At 39.2% G+C, this 23,646-nt stretch overlaps 1 protein-coding gene across 1 annotated transcript in view; it reads right to left on the reverse strand.

The window, feature by feature from the left end:
- The window catches only part of sppl3 (signal peptide peptidase 3), a 39,395-nt gene extending 16,484 nt beyond the window's left edge, over positions 1 to 22,911 (reverse strand). Inside the window, exon 1 of the mRNA XM_053475891.1 lies at positions 22,496 to 22,911. Within this exon, the coding sequence (XP_053331866.1) occupies positions 22,496 to 22,518 (23 nt within the window). The 5' untranslated portion in view covers positions 22,519 to 22,911. The remainder of the gene's footprint in view (positions 1 to 22,495) is intronic.
- Positions 22,912 to 23,646: the final 735 nt, after the last annotated feature.

The raw sequence follows: 23,646 nt of genomic DNA on the forward strand, positions 1-23,646 counted from the left end.
TGCCAAGGTTAAGAGAGCTTTGCTGTAAATGGCCACTCGGGTAATTTAGATCATTTTCATTCAAAACGTATGAATGCAAAGACTTAGCTTTGATATGATGACCTCATGGGTCAATTCCCTGAACATCCGAACGAAATTTGATTGAAGTAAACAAGGACTGAAAAGACTCCTTTAAAATTTTGGGATCAAAGGTAAAATTTTGTATATAAACAACTACATAAATATATTCACAACACAAACCCGACAAAACAAACAGAGGCATCACACTAAGAAGGAATAAATAAAAATCAGTTAACATGCCATTCCTCGTCCCTGATTGGTTAACGAAGGAGCGCTAAAAGGAACTTGCGTCTCTTGGATTACCCGCAGTAATAAAAGTTACAAAGTGCTCCTTGTTTATTAACAAATAATCCCAGTAGTACAAGTGGGATAAAACTCTGCTAGTGTTACGCCACAGCTGGACTGAATGAACAGGCTGTGTGGGTGTGTGTGTGGTCGTGTGTGTGTGTGTCTGTGTGTGTGTGTGTGTGCGTGCGTGCGTGCGGCTTTTCTTGCAGGTTATTAACTGTGTTGCTCGACAGGTCCAGGCTCGTGCCCTCGAGCTGGATGAATGACAAACAGAGGCAGAGTGAGACGAGGCAGACGGCAGACAGGGTTTATGGACGCTTTAACCTTTCGACTCAGCTGCGTACCTGACCCCAAACCCGCTCGCTCGCACACACACCCCCATGGTGTGGAATGTGTTCAGCCCCTGTGAGGGTCAAGTTACAGCGCACAAAAAAAACATGTACAGTAAGGCGCTGCTCTATGTGGACTCTTAATGACGCCACGCCCGGCTGCTTCAGAGGGGGTCAGGTTTAAAGGAAAGTTTACACAACTTGCTTAGATGTTTTAATGAGATCTCGTAACTCGCCGTGTGTATTTACAGACCTGATTTCCTACACCCCTCATCACTGTAACACTGTAGCTTACCACAGAAAAGGCCAAGAAAGGTCTACATCATCATCATCATCATCATCATCACCAACCATTCACCTTCCCTGTTTACAAAGCGGCGTCGAGTCAACATGGAATTGGAATTCGCCCTTAAATTTAACAAGCGCCCAAGAACGTTTCCTCTGGACGGCGTAAAAGAGCATGTGATCGCGCGTTCAATAATGAGAGCGCCTGCAAAGTGTTCGTAAACAGACGACGGTTGAACGCTCTGAGAAAGTGGTTGATGTTTATCGTTATAAAAACTTGTCGCAAAATAAAAACATCAGGCGCCGCGGCGAGCGGTTTATTCGCCATCTGGAGGCGAGAGGGGGTGTTTTCACTGTAGAACATTACATTTTATAAACTTGTGATTTTTTTTTTTTGCTGGTAAAGACAGCACCATGTGTATACACTCTCTCTCCACACACCATGTGTGTAGGTGTTCACACACACACACACACACACACACACACACTCTCCAGTGTGTGTTGGTCTGATGTTGAGAACGCCATACGGAAATGACCACACAGAGGCACAAGGGGACATTAGCCATAAAGAGACAGGACGAGGGGACATTAGCCATAAAGAGACAGGACGAGGGGACATTAGCCATAAAGAGACAGGACGAGGGGACATTAGCCATAAAGAGACAGGACGAGGGGACATTAGCCATAAAGAGACAGGACGAGGGGACATTAGCCATAAAGAGACAGGACGAAGGGACAGCAGGAGCAGCTCTTTAGAGCCTAATCAGGAGGTAAAACTGGTTCTTATAATAATAAGCTAATTACTATTAAATGTTCACAGACGAACAAGGAAATAAATACTGTACTGATGTGAGACTTTGCAGGCTCCTGTGAACAGACTGAAAATCTGAAACAAGGCGAGAAACCTGGGGTAAAAGGTTAAGACCCTAACAATCTTCAACCATTAACAAAATTACACAGATTTTTATAACTGAAAATTTGACACTGGAGACTCCTTCTGTTAGCGCTACACAGATTTACGTTAAAAACACTTTTATAATAATGATGGTTATAAACTGTGTAATGTTTATAGAAACAATTAAGTATTAGAACAAGTGTATTGATAGAAAACTGTGATTAAAGCTGGCAAAACTAATCAGCACCTTCTGACCAATCACAATCAAATATTAAAAGGTCCCATATATTACAATTTCGTCAACAAGTCTCTGAGCAAGTGCGTCTGAACCACGCCTGAGACATGTCTTTATGAATAAAACACACTTGTACTCCACCTACACACACGCTGTTTCAGTGTCTAGGTAAATGAGTGACGGAGTGAGGAGGAGTTTGAAGAAAGGCTCGATATGATGTCACAGCTCCAAGGACTAGAGAGAGAAAGTAGGAGGCAACGCTAGACGTCTTTTAGAGTGAGGAGTCACTGACATACGGGAAGACTGGAGTGGGGACTCTGGAAGCTGAGGGAGAGTAAGGTCTCCAACCCACAGAGCAGAGCGGGATGGAGGGGGACATGTGGAGAAGATGGAGTGTTTAGAAGTGCCGGTTAAAAGTAGACACAGACTTCGAGACACAGAACAGGATAAGATAAGATCAGAGAAGGACACATTAGATGTTTTAAGGAAGACTGGACTGGAAAATCGAGTGAGAGCGAGAGCTGGCGGTAACCTAATCTACTGGATTCCAACCGCCGTTAAACAACAAATGGAAAAAAGGACACGGATGAGAACGCTCCTCCCTCTGTGGTCTTTTACATTCCATTTTTTTTACCTTGTTTATGATTTTTGTAAAAAATTTTGACTAAAAAAAGAGATCAAGAAGAAAAAGTACTCGTCATACAAACTTTTAAAGTGAATAAATGACTGAATTAATGTGATGACGGAGATACAAACATTGATTTCATCGCTGTGGGGCAAAAACCACGTGCCTCCAAAAAACATTAATTTTTAATAAATGTGAAAAAAAAATCCAATCAAGTTATGAGGTTTAGTAGAAGCTATTAAATAGTTTTTATGGGTTAAATATTTGTAAATCTCACAGGCAGATGCATACGGTGATTAACTTATGCAAAATAAAATTAAATGGCTGAATATGGACGTTAGTGTTGATACGATAAAGGTTTTGTTATACAGTTACAGTCGTGAAGTTCTGTAATGTTGATACCTTTTCTCTAACGTAGCGCAATTAATAGGAAGAGACTTCAATCATTACAGGTAATAAATAACACACAGTCAGTTATTTAGGTATTTATCCTGGTGGCTCAGTGGTGGATGTTTCGCCTGTCATGTGAAAGGTCCGGGTTCGATTCCCAGCCAGTGCCCAAACCCCCCAGCCACTGGATGCAGTGCCAGTCCCAAGCCCGGATAAAATAGGAGGGTTGCGTCCGGCGTAAAACCTGTGCCAAGTTGTTGTGCGGACTGGATATTCCACTGTGGCGACCCCTTGCTTGGAGCAGCCGAAAGACCAACATCAACTCTTCACAAGATCATACGCCAGTGTTAGCCTAGATGAAGACGTCTAAATGCAAACTGGGACATTTAACAGTTAAAATCGCGATATGTCTCAAAAGTATTGCAAATCTGATTTTTGGGATTGAATCCCAAAAATGTCTCTGACCCAGAGACATTAGTCTTCTGTAGGTGACAACTTGGGTCAGAAAGTTTCTGGTGATGAATTAGGAGCAACAGAAGCATAATTAGTTTGTAAGAATCTGATCAGGCAGACCATAATCTGGGACTGGATGAATCAGATCACATCAGATCTACGGTGGCCGAGAAGAGCAAACCTAAACCGAAAACAAAATTACAAAAAAACTAAATGATTCCCCCCAAAAATAATAATAATATATTACAGCCTGTGAATGTCGGTGATGCTGCAGCACTTCCTGTACACCTTGAGTGACATGTCTTGTCCAATCAGCGATAAGAAATTTAATTTGCAAACTACACATACGTTTTCCCGGCTTGTCCGAATTGTCGTTGTGTTTCCTGATTTGGCACTTCTCAGCCACCGCTGATTAGATCAGTCAGATTATTTTTAAAAAATGAAACTGTTTTCCATATAGTGAAAATAAACAGAGTCGAGTTTCATTTCTGTTTACTTACACACTTGAGCAGCTCTTTTTCGACGCTACCCAACCGACAGCGTTACTACAGCGGATGTCGTAATTGAAACAACAAAAAGCAGCAGGTGATATCCTCATAAAAATTTTATAAAAAGCAGATCTGTTAGAAGAGAAGAGACGAACCTGACGTGGCCGAAAATCTGAAAAACTCAACTGAAAGTTCAATTCTGTAGCAGGAGAAGACGAAGCGACGCGCAAAAATACATCAACACTGTAACCCGGAAAACAAATGAAATGATATTTTAATAGCACAACAATCAGCTCGTACCCAGTTGTGCATTTTATCAATTCTGAATTTCAACACATCCTTTTATAACTGAATCGATCAGACGACTTTCAATTCTAAATCGCGTTTTTAAAATCAATTGTAACTGCTAAGTAACAAAGTAACTGCATAATACTCTTGTTTTGCATGAGTATCGCTGCTGCCACACACACACACACACACACACACACACATACTGCTCAAAAAAAATAAAGGGAACACTTAGTCCCGGTTTGACTTGAACGCCTCTCATATGCGTATGCATGGTTTAAGTCAAACCGGGACTTAAGCCCAATCCCAATTCTACCCCTTACCCCTACACTTAGCCCTACCCCTCCGTTTGGAGCGTTCACGTGAAGGGGTAGGGGTGTCTCATTTCTCTTTTGGTTGGAGGGGTAGGGGTAAGGGGAAGGGCCAGATAGCCCTCGAAACGAAGATTTTTCGGGACCTCACTTCAAACGAAGGGCTAACGAAATTTTCAAGATGGCCGCTCACTCGAGCGAGCAGACCCATAAATTTTGAGAATTTTTTGCCATTAATAAGGATTTTTATGACAAGTTTTTATTATATGTATATTAATTTTAGTCTTGTGTTTGTGTTTATGGTGATGTTTTGTAAAAAAAACGTTTGCAAAAAAATGCTAAAGTTTGCTAGCGGATAGCGCCGATTGCGCAATATTACAAAAATATATTTTTATGTCATATACACTTTACTGCATGCTACAAACAAATATGAAAGTTCAGTAGCACGGCAGTTTGCCGAGCTTTTGATAACGCATTGTTTGTTTTGCTTACGGCCATACTGTATGTGTACATGTAAATGAACGGATACGTATGATGACGTATAACAGTGTTGTAGTGGCGTTCCATTTCTTAGGGGAAATATTTTAACCCTTCCCCTTTCCACTTCGTTTCAAGGGACAAGGGGAAGGGGTGAGGGGTAGGGGAAGGGGTAGAAAATAGAATTGGGATTGGGCTTAAGTGTTCCCTTTATTTTTTTTATGTTTATTATTACATTACATTATTATTACCTTTATTTTTTTGAGCAGTATATAAAAACACAAACACATATGCTTTGTACAAAGGTCCGTCCAAAAAAAAAAAAAAAAAAAAAAAGGCTTACAATCTACACAACATTTTAAACTTTGTAGTTTAAAACTATTTTAAATCCTTAAACTGCTTGAGACAAATCAGAGAATAAACTTTAGTGCTACTGAATCAGATTCAAAACCAACCGCCCGCAAAATAATCATAGTGACTCGACAGACTGCCTGTGATTTAGCGCTCTGTACCTGTACGAAGAACATCACTTGATATTTACTCAGTCCATACGGTCAAACAGAAACAGTTTATCCAAATGTCATCATCGTCGACGCTCGACACATTTTACAGTGAGCTTCCGTCTGAGCTGATTTTGTTTACATCTAAACTGCGGAGAAATGTTCCACTGTCTGTGCCCAGTTTCTCCTCACTTACACACACTCGAGTGTTTTTCCGACACTCTGCCTAAACACAGTCTGAGGCCTTATTTACACCGGATGCATTTCTAAAGTGGGCGTTTCCCCCAACACACAGCTTCCATTTCAGCTAATGCTACAGAGCAACCCAGCTGTGACAGAGGTGTGTGAACGTCTGGGAATCAGACCTCATGCTCCAGCGGCAGCGCAGCAACACAACACGGTTATGAGGCTAAAAACTTCTCCGTCTGTACAATTCCCTGCTACACGAATGCACCTATTACATGTTCAACTGGTGCCTGGACAGCACCAGGGTCGAAGGTTCTCTCAGTACAGTCGAGCCATGATGGACTGCCTGTCTGATTCGCGTCTGAAACACTGGCCTCCCAGGAACTTCAACAGTCTCATCATCGTACTGTGTTTGTGGTCTTCTGTAAACATCGATCATGTTTACGATTAAATTCACTCGAAATTACATCACAGGTCAGATTGTGTAATATTTACTTTAATACTTCCACGACGGTTCTTTGTCTCTGTGCAGCAGTACAGAGATGTTTAACACGCACAAACACACACACACACATCACAGTTAATTTCTCGTTAAAAGGCAACTCCAGTAGCCCATTTCCCCCCCATTTTCACGCCCCCATCTGCGTCTGCGTCACCCGTCCCCGTTTATTTAAGCCAAACGAGTGCGTCCTTTAATTCCTGGGAGTCAATCTAATTTTTTTTTTTTCTTAATAAAGCCTTCTGTGTTTGTACCCACGACATAACTTGATGCATGGAGTCTGTCTTTGCTAGAACACAAGCTGCGTCTGTCTCGCTCGCATCTTTCGTTTTCACTCTGTGAGATGCAGCGCGGTTTAAAACAAAAGACAAAAAACAAAGTTTTACTGTCCAGAATAACATGAACAGAAAGAAATAATAACCAAGTAAAAAAAACATTTTTTTTAAAAATCACAGCTTAGATTTTGGTAAATAGCTAAATAGGCTTGACCGCGTTTGACTTGATCACCCAGGCCTAAAAAAAGGAAACCCAAACAACTTGTACAGAAAAGCCAAATCGAGGTGCAAACAAATTAAACAGATCGGAAACCACAGACACATAAACTCAGCACTGAGATGTTCACCAGCTGTCTCTGTCGCTCTTTAACTTCAGCGGTGCAAACAAGAATCCCCAAAAACAAAAAAAGGTAAATAAACAGCAGCGAGCGTTCGTCTGCCACCTGACCTGTATGACCACAACTCACTGATTTCTCACCAGTGTCCATTAGGAGATATAAATCTGTTCAAATAAGGTCAACAGAGAAGGAGTGACTTAAAGTCCCAATAATCTTACCAAAACCACACACGACCGAGCCCTGGATTAGAGTCAGAAACCATCTGTCTCGGCTAGGCTGTGCGGCACAAGCTGCACAACTGCTGATGCCATGTGCTGCACCTCGAATCTGCGTATCTACACGCTTTGGATCGAGACTATGCGTATCGAGCGACCATGTCATTGTTACTCGTCCCTCTGACTTGCAGCCTCGACGGGTAAAAACATCAGTCCCGTCAATAAACGTGGCCGTGACGTACTGCAGGAAAGTGACGTACAAAAGTTCTGTTCTCCGATAACGTGAAACGAAACATAATCTTATTAAAATGGTGCTACAAATTTGTTGCCAAAAAATAAATAAACATTACAGTTAGTCCCCAACTTATGAACCTTCAAGTTACGAACAGATCACGAGCTATGAACAAGTGGCTAAGTAGCTACTTACAACTAAGTAGCTCACGTGTATTGTACAAAAAATTGACCCTGCGGTGCACCAGGCACCAATATTTACAATTATAAACAACATTTTGTGTAAGTCAATGTATAAAATGTCTAAACTCCGGTATATTGTATGCGCGCGTGAAAGAAATGAGTCGGCCTGACTGGTTTCAATGAATCATTCCGGGAATCCTGTAAAGCTGTCCCGATGGTCAGTAATCCTTAACAAAACACAGCTCACAGTCCAATAGAGTGGAAAACAGCTGACAGAATGACAATAGAGATTTCCTGTTTCTTTTTAAAGATAACCTGCACGTTAATTAGTTATATTTTTACTTAATATTTTCTTTTTTTCCAACAATGTCTTTATTGAGTTTTTTTTATTTTTATATACAGAAATTAGAGTGCTTCCACATCAAAATGAACATCCAGGGCAACTAAATTATTGTATAACAGTCAATCAACCTTTTTTGCAAATCAGACATTTATAAGATGATAAGGCAACATTTAGGTGGAAGTACAAAATATGACGTGTAAATAATAACTTAATCAAAAAAAAAAAAAAAAAAAAAACCCCCAAAAAAAAAATAAAAAAATAAATAAAAATAATAATCATAATAATAATAAGTTTCTCTATTTTCCAAGGGTTGCTCAACTTCACTTCAATTGTACTGTTTTACAAACTCAAATTTATTTAGTCTAGGATGCTGCAGAGGACCAACAACAATTACATCTCATCTGCCTCATTCACAATACTACTAAGATCCACATTTTCCATATACTGCATAAAGGGACCCCAAATGTTTTGAAAAAGTGACAGTTTTCCTTTGACAATGTAAGTAATTTTCTCCATAGGTAAAGTTGTGGACAATTCCTTTATCCAGTTAATGAGTTTTGGCTTGCTGGTCTTCCTCCATGAGAGTGCTATGACTCTTTTTGCCAACAGTAAACATAAGTCCATGGCGGTAATTATCTTTCTAGACATAAGATGCCCATCAGGATATAAACCTAAAATAAATAATTTAGGGTCAAGATCTAATTGTATACCCAATATAGTACCCAGAGCTTGTTTGATCTCTTTCCAAAACAGTTGTATTTTATTGCATTCCCAGATACAGTGGAAGAATGTCCCTTTCTCCTCTCCACACCTGAAACACAAGTCTGGGATATCACCACTATACTTATTAAGCTTTTCTGGAGTCACATATGTCCTCATTTACTTAATATTTTCTATTAATCATTTTTATATGAAGATTTTTGGGTTGTGCAACTAATCATCAAAGTTTTCATTATTTATTGTGAGGAAATTCGCTCATAGAGACTAAATGTCATCCAGTATTCCCCTCGCGATTAAAGGCAGAGAGACGTTTCATTTCATGTCTTTGCTTTAAATTTAAACACTTAAGACCAGACGTATCACAGCGTCACACTGCGTTTAATGCTTAAAAGTTAAAATCAGACATTTACACACACCTTAGCCAAATACATTTAAATTTAGTTTTGGTTTTTTACAATTTGACATTTAACCCGAGTAAACTTCGCCTATTTTAGATCTGTTAAAATTCACTTCCTGTAAAATAAAGAAGTGATTCTAAGTACAGTGCGAGTGGACACACAGTCTAGGTACTAGGACTTTAACACCACTGGCTGTACACAGTTATTTATGTCAGTACAGTGTTGTTTAGATTCGTGCCGATGGTTGATTGATTTTATGTTAAAAGAACATCGTTATTGTCGATAAGATCCCAGGTCCGCAATTTGGAGATTTTCTGCCATACAAGAAAACAAGCACCGCATCAGCCGCATCACCGTATACAGATACTGGCATTGATAGATTGGTACGTATCTGCAGCACAAACGTGGGTGCGTTTAGTTACTTCTCATTGAACACCATTTGAGTTCGATATCAAAAGATGAACATGAGACAACAGACCAATGTGTCATCTTTAATTTCACAATAATTACACCTGGACGCGACAAACGGCTTAGAACAGGACACCTTTTGTTTGAACACAACTAATTCTCCAAATAAGCAAAAATACTGGAACATGACTGACAGGTGTTTCTTGTTGTCCAGGTGTACCCTGTTTCGGTGATCATTTAAATATTAAATAGTTTTGGATATCTAACCTCGGTACAACTGTGTTTGTTGTTCAAAATGCGAAACAGGCGGACTTGAAAAAAGTAGGAAGACGAGCTCATGACCCAAATCACACCAGAGCAAATAGAGGTCACGCCATGGGTTTGGGCTTGGTGCCGTACCTCGGGCTTGCATGGCTGCTTCTACAACTGACTCACTAATTGCTCTTAACTCGAATAATTGCACCGAACACATTAAACACAGCGTGGAATCTCGTCCCACCAGATCTGACGGGGTTAGAGATGGGTCCTAGTTCTCCAGTTTCAACCATCTGCAAGGCAGCTATAGGTCTACGTGCTGACAACTGGTTATACGATATACCACCATCTACACCACATAATCACACACTAACACACACACATTATGGAAAATACATGACATCCGCGCTGGAGATAAAAGTGTGTTATTCTGAAAGCAAAGACTTCTAAATTTTTTTTTTCTTATAAAAGTTATATCTTATAAAACAAAAATAAAACTAAGGGTGTCCAGTCATGGCTACTTCCATGAATAGTGGTGAAGACGCACCTGATCGTTTTTCCAGTCAAAACTGCAACCAAAATAGGTCGAGTGGTGACTGTGACTGGGGAAAAAAATTTACATTTGATATAAAAATGCTGTGATCGGATTCACGCCATCTCCTTACAGAAAAGTCAGTGTTATGGATCTGAAAGAATAGTAGAGATGGGGACGTTTTCTGTCCTTTTTTTTATTTGCTATTTAGGTGTAGGGCTGCATCAAACTGTTATTATTACTTAATAATAATGCAAACTTTTTTCTGGATGAATCTTTTTTTTTCTTTTATTACACTGCCGCTAAGAAATAACCATAGCTCTTATGTGTAATTTTTAAACCTTTAATTCAAGCATTTTCTCATAATTATATAGCTGTAGACACCATGTAGCGATGTCCTTACCCAGGTTTCCTTTCAACGAGGTCAGCTAACTGCGCTATGGCACCGTTATTCCCCTCGCGTTTTAAAGGCGCAGTCGCACGAGAGTATGGTGCGGAACAAATTTTTTTTTAATGCTTTACCTTGTATATTTGTGTCAAAGGTGTATAAAGTCCTATTTGCACAGGACTAGTATAACCTGGGGGTCTTGTGTAAAAAGGTGTACAAGACTCGAATTTACGAACGTATCCGACTTACAAACTTGCTCCTGATATATATATATATAAAACGTACGTTACATACTTGTGCTTAAAGGTTTGCATACCTTGAAAAAATTGTTAAACAATGCCATTTATTTAGAAAATGTGCCTGAATGTGCAAAATTATTTTCCTTATATAAGCACGTTAGTTATCACAGTTGTTTAACTCCTTTTAAAAACCTGATCAAAATGTCCTTAAATGCCACATTATAAACAAACGGGTTTACACACACAGGATTAAATGGCTATTGGGAAGTTTCCACACCTTCATTAGACCCCAAAAAAACCCACAAAATAAACTTACTGACATTAAACCCTACAAATCTCTGAATGTCATCAACTGCATCACTCTCAGAAAAGACAAACTGTTTACAACTCTCCTAAACGCTGGAAAGCACCGGTGAAAGACTGGCCGTTAGCACACACACCAACACTCGCACTAGTACACGTTTACAGAGCAGCACCGATGAGGCATTTCTTTAAAGATTTATTGCATCTGTTTGGATTTTTGGGGACGAGGTCTCGTATTCCACAAACCTCTTTAAATGTAGAAAAAATAAAATAAAATCATCTAGCACATCACTCAAACCAGTTCTGCGAGGAGTACAATCGACATTAAGCTCCAGTCGGCTCGTCCCACTCCAAGTATTCTTGTACACGTTACATACCGGTGTTCTGTTAACACGGTGCCTTTTAAATGTGCTTAACATGCATTGTCATGTCATTTCTTCTTTACTTGTGTGTGTGAAAGTGTGTGTGTGTATGTGTGTGTGTAAGAGAGAGAGAGATAAAGAGTGAACAAGATCATATACTGAAATCTGAAACAGAAATCCGCAGGTTTTATCGACACGCTCGTTTAACCTGTTTGTCATCATGCAGGCCAACTACCTCTCTCTCTTTTCTCTCTCTCTCTCTCGCTCAAAGACCTTGCGTAAGAAGTTATGATCGCGCTAATCTATTCTGAATCTAAATGAATATTGGTCACGAATGAGCCGCTCAGACCTTTGGAGCATTTCTGATTCATTTCCTTCTCAACGTGTTTTAAGGAACGCAGGTTCTGCTTTACCCGTCGACTAAACGCTTTCGGCACACAGAAATACCTTCAGTATGAAAAACAAACACAACAATGCAGGGCTTTGTAGAACGAACTGCCAGCATCAGCTTTTCACTGAGGTTTGAACATAAGCAGGCAAACCTGCTTTACAATTTTAGACCTTTTATTCAGACTGTACAAGGACTGGTAGAGAATATGTGCTCACAGTTCACAGTTTACACCGCAGCATGGTCACGTTCTCCATCATCATTTTTCATGTGCGTCCTGCCTATTTCACGCAAACATTCATGAAAACTCTGCGACGCATTCCCACAGGAGCTCAGGTACAGCCGGCAGTAACACAGCGTAACCAGCTCCCGCATCTCCCGAGGTCGCTGTGATGACACGATAACTGCAGCTAGCATTCCCATTATTATTGCCGTTAGCACTGCCGCTAGCACTAGTATTCCCTCTAATATTGACACTAACATTGTTGCCAGCACTAGCATTCCCAATAATACTGCTCATAGCATTTTCGCTAGCACTAGCATTCCCACCATTATGGCCAGTAGCACTGTCGCTAACACTAGCATTCCCACCATTATGGCCAGTAGCACTGTCGATAGCACTAGCATTATGGCCAGTAGCACTGTCGCTAACACTAGCATTCCCACCATTATGGCCAGTAGCACTGTCGATAGCACTAGCATTCCCACCATTATGGCCAGTAGCACTGTCGCTAACACTAGCATTCCCACCATTATTGCTGCTAGCATTATCGGCAACATTGCTGATAAGGTAGAGACGTACACAGACGCAACCAGTGATGTAATGATGTGACTCCTCTGTAGCACATGGAAAATCTAAGGCTGTGCTCTGTGCGTTACCATGGTAACGTAAGCACCTTACACATAAGCATGGTAACATTGGATACCTGTCGCTGCTGCTGTGAAAATTTCAAACAGACATTAAATATCGAAAAATTTATTCAAATGAAAACTGATACCGGTATAAAACGTAATAATAAAATTCGTATCAACTTGTGAATATAATAATTTGATTAATTTACAAGAATTATTTCATCCTCAAAAATAGTAATAATAATAGATATATAAACACCTTTTTGAGCCCCACTTTTTCCCCGCGGGGTTTTTTTTTTTTTCATTTATTTTCCTTTGTATTTTATTTCTTTATTAATGTTTATTCCTTATATATAGTTTTTTATTTTCTTTTTAAGGTCACCGGCGGGCGTATAAGCATTTCACTGCATATCGTACTGTGTATGACTGCGTACGTGACATATAAAATTTTAATTTGACAAATGGGAAATTTTTCATGTCCACGAAGTGATAAACCTTTGTTCACTCGTTCCCTGCACCGTTCGTCTTGTGTCTGAACACCCTGTGCAAGGAACTTCTCAGGCTTTTTTGGAGCTTCACTATTAAACCGGCACTAGCACCAGACATCAACTAGCATCTGGTTCATTTTGATGAAAAAAAGGTTAGTGTAGGTTTAGGCTAATAAAGCGGTATTTGTTTACTTCCTCAGTTACCATCATAACACCAAAAAGAAACTGAAATCTGACACAAATCAGCGAACAATCACCTCAGTTTCTGGACAAAGCGACGAAAATGATAATACTTATAATACTTTGGATACAACTTTATTGCCTAAAACTGTCAATAAGAGAAATAGAAAGTTATTAGACAAATGGCTGAGTGAATACTCTCTGCAGAACTTTCGGGATTCGACTTCAGTAAGACGTGCAGAACTGCATGAAAACCAGTCTGGAATTCAACAAGACTTTCTGACTCGCCAGAAGAGGAGCACATCCAAGAAGATAAAGCCTCAGACTTCTTTGGTGTACTTCTGAAAAGTGGACGTGTGACCAATAAAAATGCGGAAGGTTTATTGTTTTAGGAAACAAAAAAACGACTGTTTAAAAGTGTGTATAGTTTTTATTCGAAAAAATGATCACGGTTCTCAAAATCGATTGACCGAAATCTGTGTTGGTGTGGTGGCGTTTTTGTTAGGAGACGTTTATCATTGATTTAATAAGCATTTATGAAAGGCGTCTCAGTTGTAAATGTTTTCCAGCTCGTGGAAATCTTCAGGAGGAGTTCACACATTCCAGTGTTTTTGTAAAATTATAGGTTTTGTTTTTAGAGACAGAAAGGCCCCTGTGTCTATGGGAATATGGGAATAGGGAATGTCTATGTAAGTGAGCTGTGACACAAGAGAGAACAGGATCTAACTTGTCTGTGAGACAATACCATGAACATTCTATACCATGAACACCAAACTGTTGAAACATGTGCACTACAAACCAAACCTTTCTGTTGGTAAAACTCTAGAGTGTCCAGACCATGTAACGCCTTATTCAACCTGTTGATTTATAAAGCTGTCAAATCATCTATCCATACATCAACTAACCTGTTCATTCACCATCCATCCGTCCATGCATCCATTCAACATGTGTGTATCCATGAACATGCCCATCCATCCAACCTGTTAATTCATTAAGCTGTCCATCATTCCATTATGTCCATCCATCCATCCATCCATCATCTATCCATTACACAACCTGTTCCCTCAAGCTGGCCATCCATCCAACCTTTTAATTTATTAATCCATAATGTCAATTTATCCACCAATTAATTTATTTATTAATTAAATAGTCACTCCATCCATCCATCCGTCCATGTATCCATGTATCCATCCAATATGTTCATTCAGAAAGCTGTTCATCAATTCAGCCTTCAAATGTATCCATCCATCCATCAACTTTTTCATGCATGCACCCATTCATCCAACCTGTTTATTCAAAACTATCCATCCATTCATTCACTCACCTGTCCATCCAATCTGTACATTCATAAAGCTGTCCATTTACCCATTTCCCGACGTGCTCATTCAAGCTGTCCATCCAATCATCCGTCCACCAAGCAGCTCATTTAAGCTGTCCAGCAAATCCTTTCTATTAACAAACCTGTTCACTCAAGTCGTCCATCCACCCACTCTATCTCCCCCGACCCAGCATGCATTGCTTTTGTTTAACAGCCAGGTCAGGCGCATGTTATTCCTTCAACATTACTGTGCTGTTGAACTCCTGATGAATCAGACCGTAACAACTGAACATCATCGAGCTTGACCTAAAATGTTTCAGAAGTGCTACTTAGGCCTTGTCCACACGGGCGTTAAAATCAAGCGTTTTTCTTGCGTTCGTAGCGTCCGATGAGCGCGGATCAAGCGCAGAGTGTTTTCTGCACATAGGAGTCAATGAGAGTGTTTACACGGGCTTTGGTGACGTGCGATTGTCCGGCTGCGCGTTTATACGGCATTAAAAAAACGTTGCATGCAGCTTTTTCTTGGCGTTCAAAACCCAACGAACGCAAGGAAACCGCTTCTAGTGCGTTTTCTTCACGTTCATTTTACGCTTCGGAGGACCGGATATATCCCATGGTCCTACATGCTATACATAGGGAAATGCGGAAAAAGGCAAAATAAAATAAAATAATTGTTAAAAAACTTAAGCGGAAATTTTCTATTTTTTTTTAACCACAAAAAAAAAAACTTCCTTTAATCCGACGTTGTGCAGTCAGAGAGTGAACCCGGTAGCGGTGGGCTTTTATATCCAGTTCCCGACACACTGCCCCCACAGGTTAACACTCAAACTACAGTTGGGGCTGCAGGCTGACGTTAGACAGAGACAAACAAACGCCGGTGTAGAAGTCAATCAAGCGCCACTACAAAACGCAACACAAACGTCTAGGACGTTTAGAGCACGTTCGTTTATCCAAAAACTTAACGCCCGTGTGAACAAGGCCTTACACAGATTTATCTTGGGTATACCTTGAAATGGTGACGTGTTTTAACAAAAAACCTTAATAATAATAATAAAAAATAAAGTTTCTCTCGTCTCTTATCAAGCGTCAGCTTAAATTTACGTCACTGATGTACACGATAAGAATTTTTTTTCGCAAATCAATAATTAGTTCAATAATTAATTGGTGTTGCTCTTTAATAATACAAATACCAGACCGGCATGTTAAAAGCTACACATGTGCTTGTATAGAAAGTTAGAAAGGAAAAGGTGTTCGCCTTGCATGCTTACAGACGAGACAGACAGGGTGGAAAAGGTAGGAATAAATTATAATGACACTTCTGGGGAGATAATTGGCGGTGCTGCTGATTGACATCGCGCACATGCACGGGACGTCCTATTATCTATGTCAAAATAATTGCCACTTGAATGTGCGTCAGGCTGACAGACAAAACAGATCTGACATTTAACCACTGTGTTTATGATGATCTGTAGAGATGTGGCTCAGGCCCCGTCAGTAATGTCACACCTGGGCCACTCACAACCCTGATACTGACAAAATGCTTTGGCCTAGACTTACTCGTTACTCCGTGTTCCGTCTGGGAGGAGTCTGCCTGGGTAGGCGGGGTTTTTATTCATAGGTTTCATTCAGAACAGAAATAAATGACGGAGGAGGTTTTGGTTGTGTGAGTTTTATGTCTTACAGCACAGAGTTATCCATTTGGAGGGTCGAGGGAGGAAAAAAAATGACAGCCTAAAAGGCAGGAATGTTCCCAGTATATCAGGTTTAAGGACAACATGGGAGGGTGTAATGTTACTAGTTAAAAAAACATGGCCGATGTTTTCTCATTTTACTAAAAGTGTCAATAAAAACACACACAAAAAAATTGTGTGATTAATTGCCTAACTACTCCTCCCCATTATCACTACTAACATCACTCACAGAGTGTACATTTGATCTCCAAACACACTATGTGATCGTACAAGGGCGTCCTGTAATGCAAGAAGAAAAGGGGTGGGGCTTACAGGCGGCGTTCTCTGATGTTGGAAAGGTCAAAATACCTATGCAAATAATCTCATCTGAATCATGTGCCATTTTATTAGGGAGGAAAATAGACTGATCATGTGTTGTACTGTTCTAGCACACACACAGTGGCAGGTTTGGAAATACTTTCACTACACAGTACGTCAGGACATAGTAAAAATGAATCCAAATGTTTTTTTTGGTTATGAATCAAAAACTAAAAACTTTCGACTTTGTTTCCCCCTCAAAACTCTGAAATAGTTTCAAGCCCAGTGATTACACACACACACCAGTCTCAAACCACCGCGATCACTAATTAGCCTCGTTAGAAGCCGCATGCTCACAATTACCGTAAAAAAAAAACAAAAAAACATTAGCGCTTCTTTATAATCATACAGGTGGTAAAGCGTGAACTATTCCCACATTTTCATCCCATGTGGTAAAATAATAATGATGGAGGATACGTGTAGCTTTCTGTTTAACTTCATTTGAAATTAACTGTTAAACTCATATTTAAATTTTTTTTTATTTTAAAGGTTTGTGTTCTTAAAATTGAAACAAAATAGAAAAACAAGTAATAAATATTTTTAAAATTGCAATATTAATTGAATCGACCCTTGTTTATGGTGATGTCGTATCACATGATCCCTGGCAATTCCTGTCCCTAGTAGATATGATGCAACCCTGAACCTAGTTAAGGTTTCTGATGAACCTCAAATTCCTTAGAAATCTGGAGGAAATTCTCACAGATCATCTGAGAAAAAGATTACGAAAGTATTTAACAAGGCAAAACCAACATATTAAGCCAAAACCAACAAAAGCGCAGCGTAAGGGATTCAAATTCCTCATGCTTATTTCCACACTATCCTTACCACAAACAAAACTCGGAACGGTTTAGCTTGTCTTTATTTCAAATAATCTGATTTAATCTTGTACCCAAACTCAACAGAAGGGCTGATTATTATCCGATGAGTCGAGTCAGCTTCCACCGTAGCAGTATTCTGAACAAGTTGTGGCCTTAGGACAGGTCTCTCATCATGCCCTAAACTGGTTTTCCTGGCGCACAAAGCCAATGCCTGGTATCAACTCAATTGAAATTGGGCACCAGGTTCAACCAGAACTCAACAAACCAGAAGGTTAAGTTGGAGATCAAAATAAAGCCATATCAATCACACAACTCTGTATTTTGGCCTTTGATAAAAGCATTCTTAAATACAGCTCATGTACTTGGCACACCTTAAAAAAAGTAAAATAAATAAATTAAATAAATAAAAAAAAAAACATTATCAGGGTTGACAAAGCGGATTAAAATGTACATTACAAGTCCAGCAGATTTTGCTCATGATGATCTACACACGAGCGAAATACCGTTTAGTGGATATCAAATAACAACGGCCAGCCCACCTGGCAACAAAACGTCATCTAATGTTGTGCCCAGATCTACACGTTAATTCACCTGGGAATGGACTGGAATAAACAATGATAGCTTGAGTATTCTGATATCATGCATGCTTACCTACGCTAAGGGGTTAAAGTATTTCAAGAAGGATTAAATTATTGTGCCGCATCAAGCAAAAACAACAACTAAGGAGCAAATAATTTAGGGTGTTTTTTTTACATTAGGTGTTTCAGAAACTGCGGCTCGGTTTTTAATGACAAAACCATAATCACATTAGAGTTTTTAAATATAACGGCCGACTGTATATTCAGAAGTCATCGCTCATCCCTAATTATCCATAGATGTTTGTTTTTTAATAGTAAAAACATCAACTCTTAAAAACAAACGATTATTTTACAACATATGTATGACATCCATAGTGGTGTCACAACATCACAATTCAGATTAACTTCAGGTCTAAACCAAAGTAAAGAAAAAAAGTTGATGAAACGTCCATCAGATTCGAAACGGAAGTGAATGAAACGTACATGGGATGCTATGATTTCAGGTTTTATTGCATTGTAAGGGACAGATTAATGAATAATGCCAAATGCTGCACTACCTTATAAATCAAAATTATATTGTATATAATTAAGTGAAAGCCTTGCGAAAAGCTTTACAATCTACAGTAGTTCAAAGGTTAGGTGTGCACATGATGTTATGATCTTTTCACATAATGGGCGTATATTCTAACAGGTTTCTTATTCAGGAAGTGGTGAAGGGATTTGTAACGAGCAGGTTATGCTATAGATCACCAAGGCTCCTCTTTACACTCCCGCCCACTTGGCCACCAGGGGCTCTAGATCTCCGTTCTTCGTCTCTGGAACTCTCTACCAGTAAACCATCTGTAACATATACTCTCCAACCACATTCAAATAATCACTTGTTCATACGGAAGCGCTTATCCCACATGATGCAAGGCTGCACTCCAATCTTTCTATGACTTTATCTGTTTTAGGGGATACTGTATCAGGTCTCTCTCACGCTGCTCCAATGTTTTGGCAGATATACCCATCATGACCTCACAGTATGACCGAAAACGTGATAATGCTGTCTACTTTTACATTCGATTCCACTGCCTACCGTTAAATGATGAGTGATGCCCGCTACACCAGGGTTTTAGTAGCCATGAGCTCGGCCTGCATACCCACTTTTTCGTCGCAGACGACGCTGCCTACTGTCGTGCCAGTGCCACGCTCTAAACTGATAACGCTGCCTACTCCGCCCGTTCATGTAAACAAACAGACTTTGGGTTATTATAGATTAGATTAGACAGGATGTGCCATTAAGGTGCATCACACCACTGTGACACATTTAATTTAAAATTTTAACCCAATTTTTTGGAGAAAACCGTTAATACACTTTGACTAGCACTTCAACTGCAATAATAATAATAATAATAATGAAAATAATATTAGCTTCTTCCCATTTTCATCAATTTGTCCATTTATTCATCGTACATTGTAAACACAGGCTTTTTTTTTATTTAACAAATCTACCTTCAGATGATGTATGCGTCCAGTTTCACCACCGTATTTGATTCTAAACCTGAAGTGAGAATTTTATGTCTTCATTGCAGTCACCGAGGCTGCACATAAATGCTGAAGTAAATTATTATTAAATTATTATTAGGACAAATGGGACATCAAGAACTACTGGTACGAGTTAAAGCTTCAGAGTTAAGAGGTTAGCTCATGAGTAAATGATTTGTGACTTATTTACATTTTTTTGTCTTTGCCAAGAAATCAAACGTGCCGTTTATGCAGTTAAACTTGTTCTTCTGTTGTTGTGCAATTGACCTCAAAAACAGATAAAATTTATATAAATAGTAGAGAAGAATTCGCCACACTGACCCCGAAAAAATGTTGTATTTGTTGTTTAATATGTTTGTATTTACGTTTATAATAGAGATGAACCAGTCGATCGGCCAGTGAGCAGAACTGTCTGATTTTCAGTGTGACTGGCCGTGACCAGTGATTAGCATCAGATATAAACAATTCTGTACTGAGCGCTAAAGCATTTCTGTTGTGCCACTGGAAAGCATTTTATGGCATTACATTATCAAATATCGCACACGCTAAAAGCCTTCGATCTGCCTTTTTTCTAAACTCTAAGCGAATTAGTCCCAAATCCACTCATTACACCAGTCTCAAAACACCAATTAGTCAAAAATCTAATTATCTGCCAAGTTTGTTTGAAAATAATAATTATAGCACGCAATATAACAGAGATATGTAATGCTTAGTAAAAATTTACCTTTTTGTTTAATTTAATCTGAAGTTATTAAACTGATATTTGATGTCATTTTGTATTGTTTAAATGGCACACGTAAGAAAGTATTTTTTTTGTGAGAAAACTAATGTTATTAAAAACAGGCTACATTTAATTATTCATGTAAAATTCAGTTTTGAGGGTGTCAAATAAAGCCAAGGACTCAACTTCTTATTTTTTTAAATAAAAAAGCTTCAAGGTCTTAAAACTGTAAGGAAATTGGGGGAAATGTCATACTGAATCAGCCATTTCTAAAATCGTGATGGTTAAAGAATTAGCGCCTGGGTTTGGTGATGTCATATCGGCCGATCCCTGGTGATTCCCTAATAAATAACATGATTGGGAGCAAAGTTAAAATGACAGTTATTTCTGCTGTCATATCTATACATATATGACATGTGCTGCTCAGTAAGAAATTAGCTTTTTTTTTTGTTTAATTTAAGTCTTGTATTTGAAATTACTTTTATGGTTTAATGCTGTGCTTGGTTTTTAAGTTAGAAAACTAAGGTTATAAGGATGTTAAAAGTTTAATATTATTTTAAAAAATCTGAAGAAGATTCTATAGCGACTATTTATAAAATCGTGCTACTTATAGAATCGCAATTGTAATCGAATTAGCACAGAGGTTTCCCAATAATATTGAGATTCCTGTCTCTAATAAATAGCGTCATTGAGAGCTGGGATAAAATGTTTTATTTTTGCTGTGATATGCATGTATATCTGTGCATGTTCACAGAGATACACACACACCTTTTTTTCAATTACTGAATTTGGATCAGTTTTGCACCCAGTGTGAACACAAGAGATGTTAAAGTGAAGAAAATCCTTACTAACAACACAAAAAGAAAAGAACGTACTAAACAGCCGACAAGGCCTCAAAATTCACTCTGAAAAGAGGTGATAAATCTGCTGTTTTTCGTTAAAAAGAGAAAAGACAGCGTTACGGGAAATTTGTGATAGAATCCGTATTAAATGAAGTGTAGATTAGTCTGCGTTAGTGACGGTAAATCCGCAAATTACTGACTGCTAAGGGCTAATGTGTCAGGCTAAGCTAAGAGTGCATACACAAAGCGTGCATTATAACATCTACCCGGTTTATAATATAGACCGGACAGGTCGTAAGCTGTGAAAACAGACAATAAGAGCTAACATTAAGAGAAAAATGGTGTAACTAAAGGAGATGTTTTGCCGAGCTGAGCCAGGATTGCGTCGCTTTGCTGTTAGCTACTAGCTGCTAACACGACTTAGCCATTAGCTTCTCTTTATTCTGTTTACTGATTAAATATTCTTATTATAAAATATACAATATATTAAATATGATGTCCAGGAAAAGGGGGAAATCTTAGTGTTTTATACGTATGAATGATGCTAATGTTTGTGCTTTTCTCAAAAATAAACGCACCGTTGATGCTAGCTTTGCTAACCTTCGGTGTAAAAATCCATTAAAATGATCAATGATTAATGACAAAATAATGCTGTTCATGATGTAAGTGAGAATGACACATCTAAAATGTGTTGTTAAAAAACGGACAAAACTGTTAAAACGGTGTGAACACAATGCTAGCTAGCGAATTAGCCAACGTTTTTTTCCTTTGTTGGTGGTTAGCACTCAGGCTAATGTTAAAGCACAGCAGCGGCGCGAGAGCCGTGTAACAGGCTTTTTCATACACCATTTTAAATACGTTTTGCATAACAATGCGATCATGATCAACATTTCATTTAGAGTAATATGTCCTTAGGTTGGCCCAGAAAAAAAATTGCAATGGAGAGGAAAAAAAACATATGCGCGCACACACACGCGCGCATGCATGCATGCACTGAAGCTTAAACCTGAGCCCTGGTCATTGTTGGTGCATTTGGTAGAGAGAAATCATGCATTTAATACGTCTTGGTGATTATGACAACTCTCAAGGGGGGTAGAAAGGGATAAACAGGGGCACATGTAATGACAGGTCGTGCAAAAAATTAGAAATGGATAAACAGAAAAAACGCATAAGAAAAAACAAATCGTTTAGCATGGGCATTAGGGCGAATGCGCACTCACTCACTCACTCACTCACCAGGAGTAGCTCTGCTCCGCCATGTCGCCGAGGACAAACAGTCAGCAAAACGGCGAGAGCACGATGGAGACAGGAGGAAATAAAACGCGATTATTCCCTTTAGTCCAGCCTGTTCAGTGAAGCCCTTTCGGTAACAACATGGCGATCGCTTTATTTCCCCCCCAGACTCTGGATCGCAACGACAAAAAAACACTCAAAGCAGGATTCGATCGAAACAACAACCTCCTCCTGTTTTTTTTTTTTTTTTTTACTATCCTGATCCGGCTTATTAGACTATCTGCTGTAAATCCATTTTCCTTCCAGCGCAGAGGATTTTCTTTTCCGAGTGCACGCAGATCCTCCAGCCAGCTCCGATGGTCGGTGTAAAAAAAAAACCGAATGGAAGCAGCGCAGAGAGCTTTGTTTTGTATGGCGAGCTCAACGAGAACGCGCTCACAGACTCGGGGACGCGCCTTGTGCGCGAGCATTGGGAACGCGCGCGCTCTCTGTCGTTGGACAATTAACTGTTGTTTCAGAAAAGAAGTTCATTCATGCATTCATTCATTACCTGTGATCAATTTATACTGACAGCTGCCAATAATAACCCATTCTAATATTGCTTACACACTGTAGTTTACTTTCTTATTAGCAAACCTGCACACAAAATTAATGAAAAACCTGAGACTATTTATATCTGTATATATGATAAAATGTCTGTAATTAAAATAAATCATAAATTTATGATTTATTACACGTGTGTGTGTGTGTGTGTGTGCGTGCCTTGCAATAGATTGGCACGACTGTCTAGGGTGTACCCCGTCTTATGTCCAAGGTCTCCTGGCATAGGCTCTCTCTCCTTTCATCACTACTACTGTTAGTACTTATAATACTGCTCCTCCTTCTTTTACTACATCTTTACTCACTACCCTATCGCTACGACAAATACTACTTCTGCAATTACTTATTATACTGCTTCTGCTACTACTATACTGTGGTATCAAAAAGTTTTAAGACTAGTTTTGTAAAACTCCAACAGATGGCAGCACACACCGTCACGGAGCACCTTCATAAGTCAGCGCGCCAAAAGACATCAGGAGCTGTTCAACTGGTGTTATTCTGACTGCTGCTTACACCACTATTTTTTCTATTGCTATTTATACTACTTTTATATA

This window comes from Clarias gariepinus, chromosome 17, assembly GCF_024256425.1.
Source record: "Clarias gariepinus isolate MV-2021 ecotype Netherlands chromosome 17, CGAR_prim_01v2, whole genome shotgun sequence".
Classification (NCBI taxonomy): Eukaryota; Metazoa; Chordata; class Actinopteri; order Siluriformes; family Clariidae; genus Clarias; species Clarias gariepinus.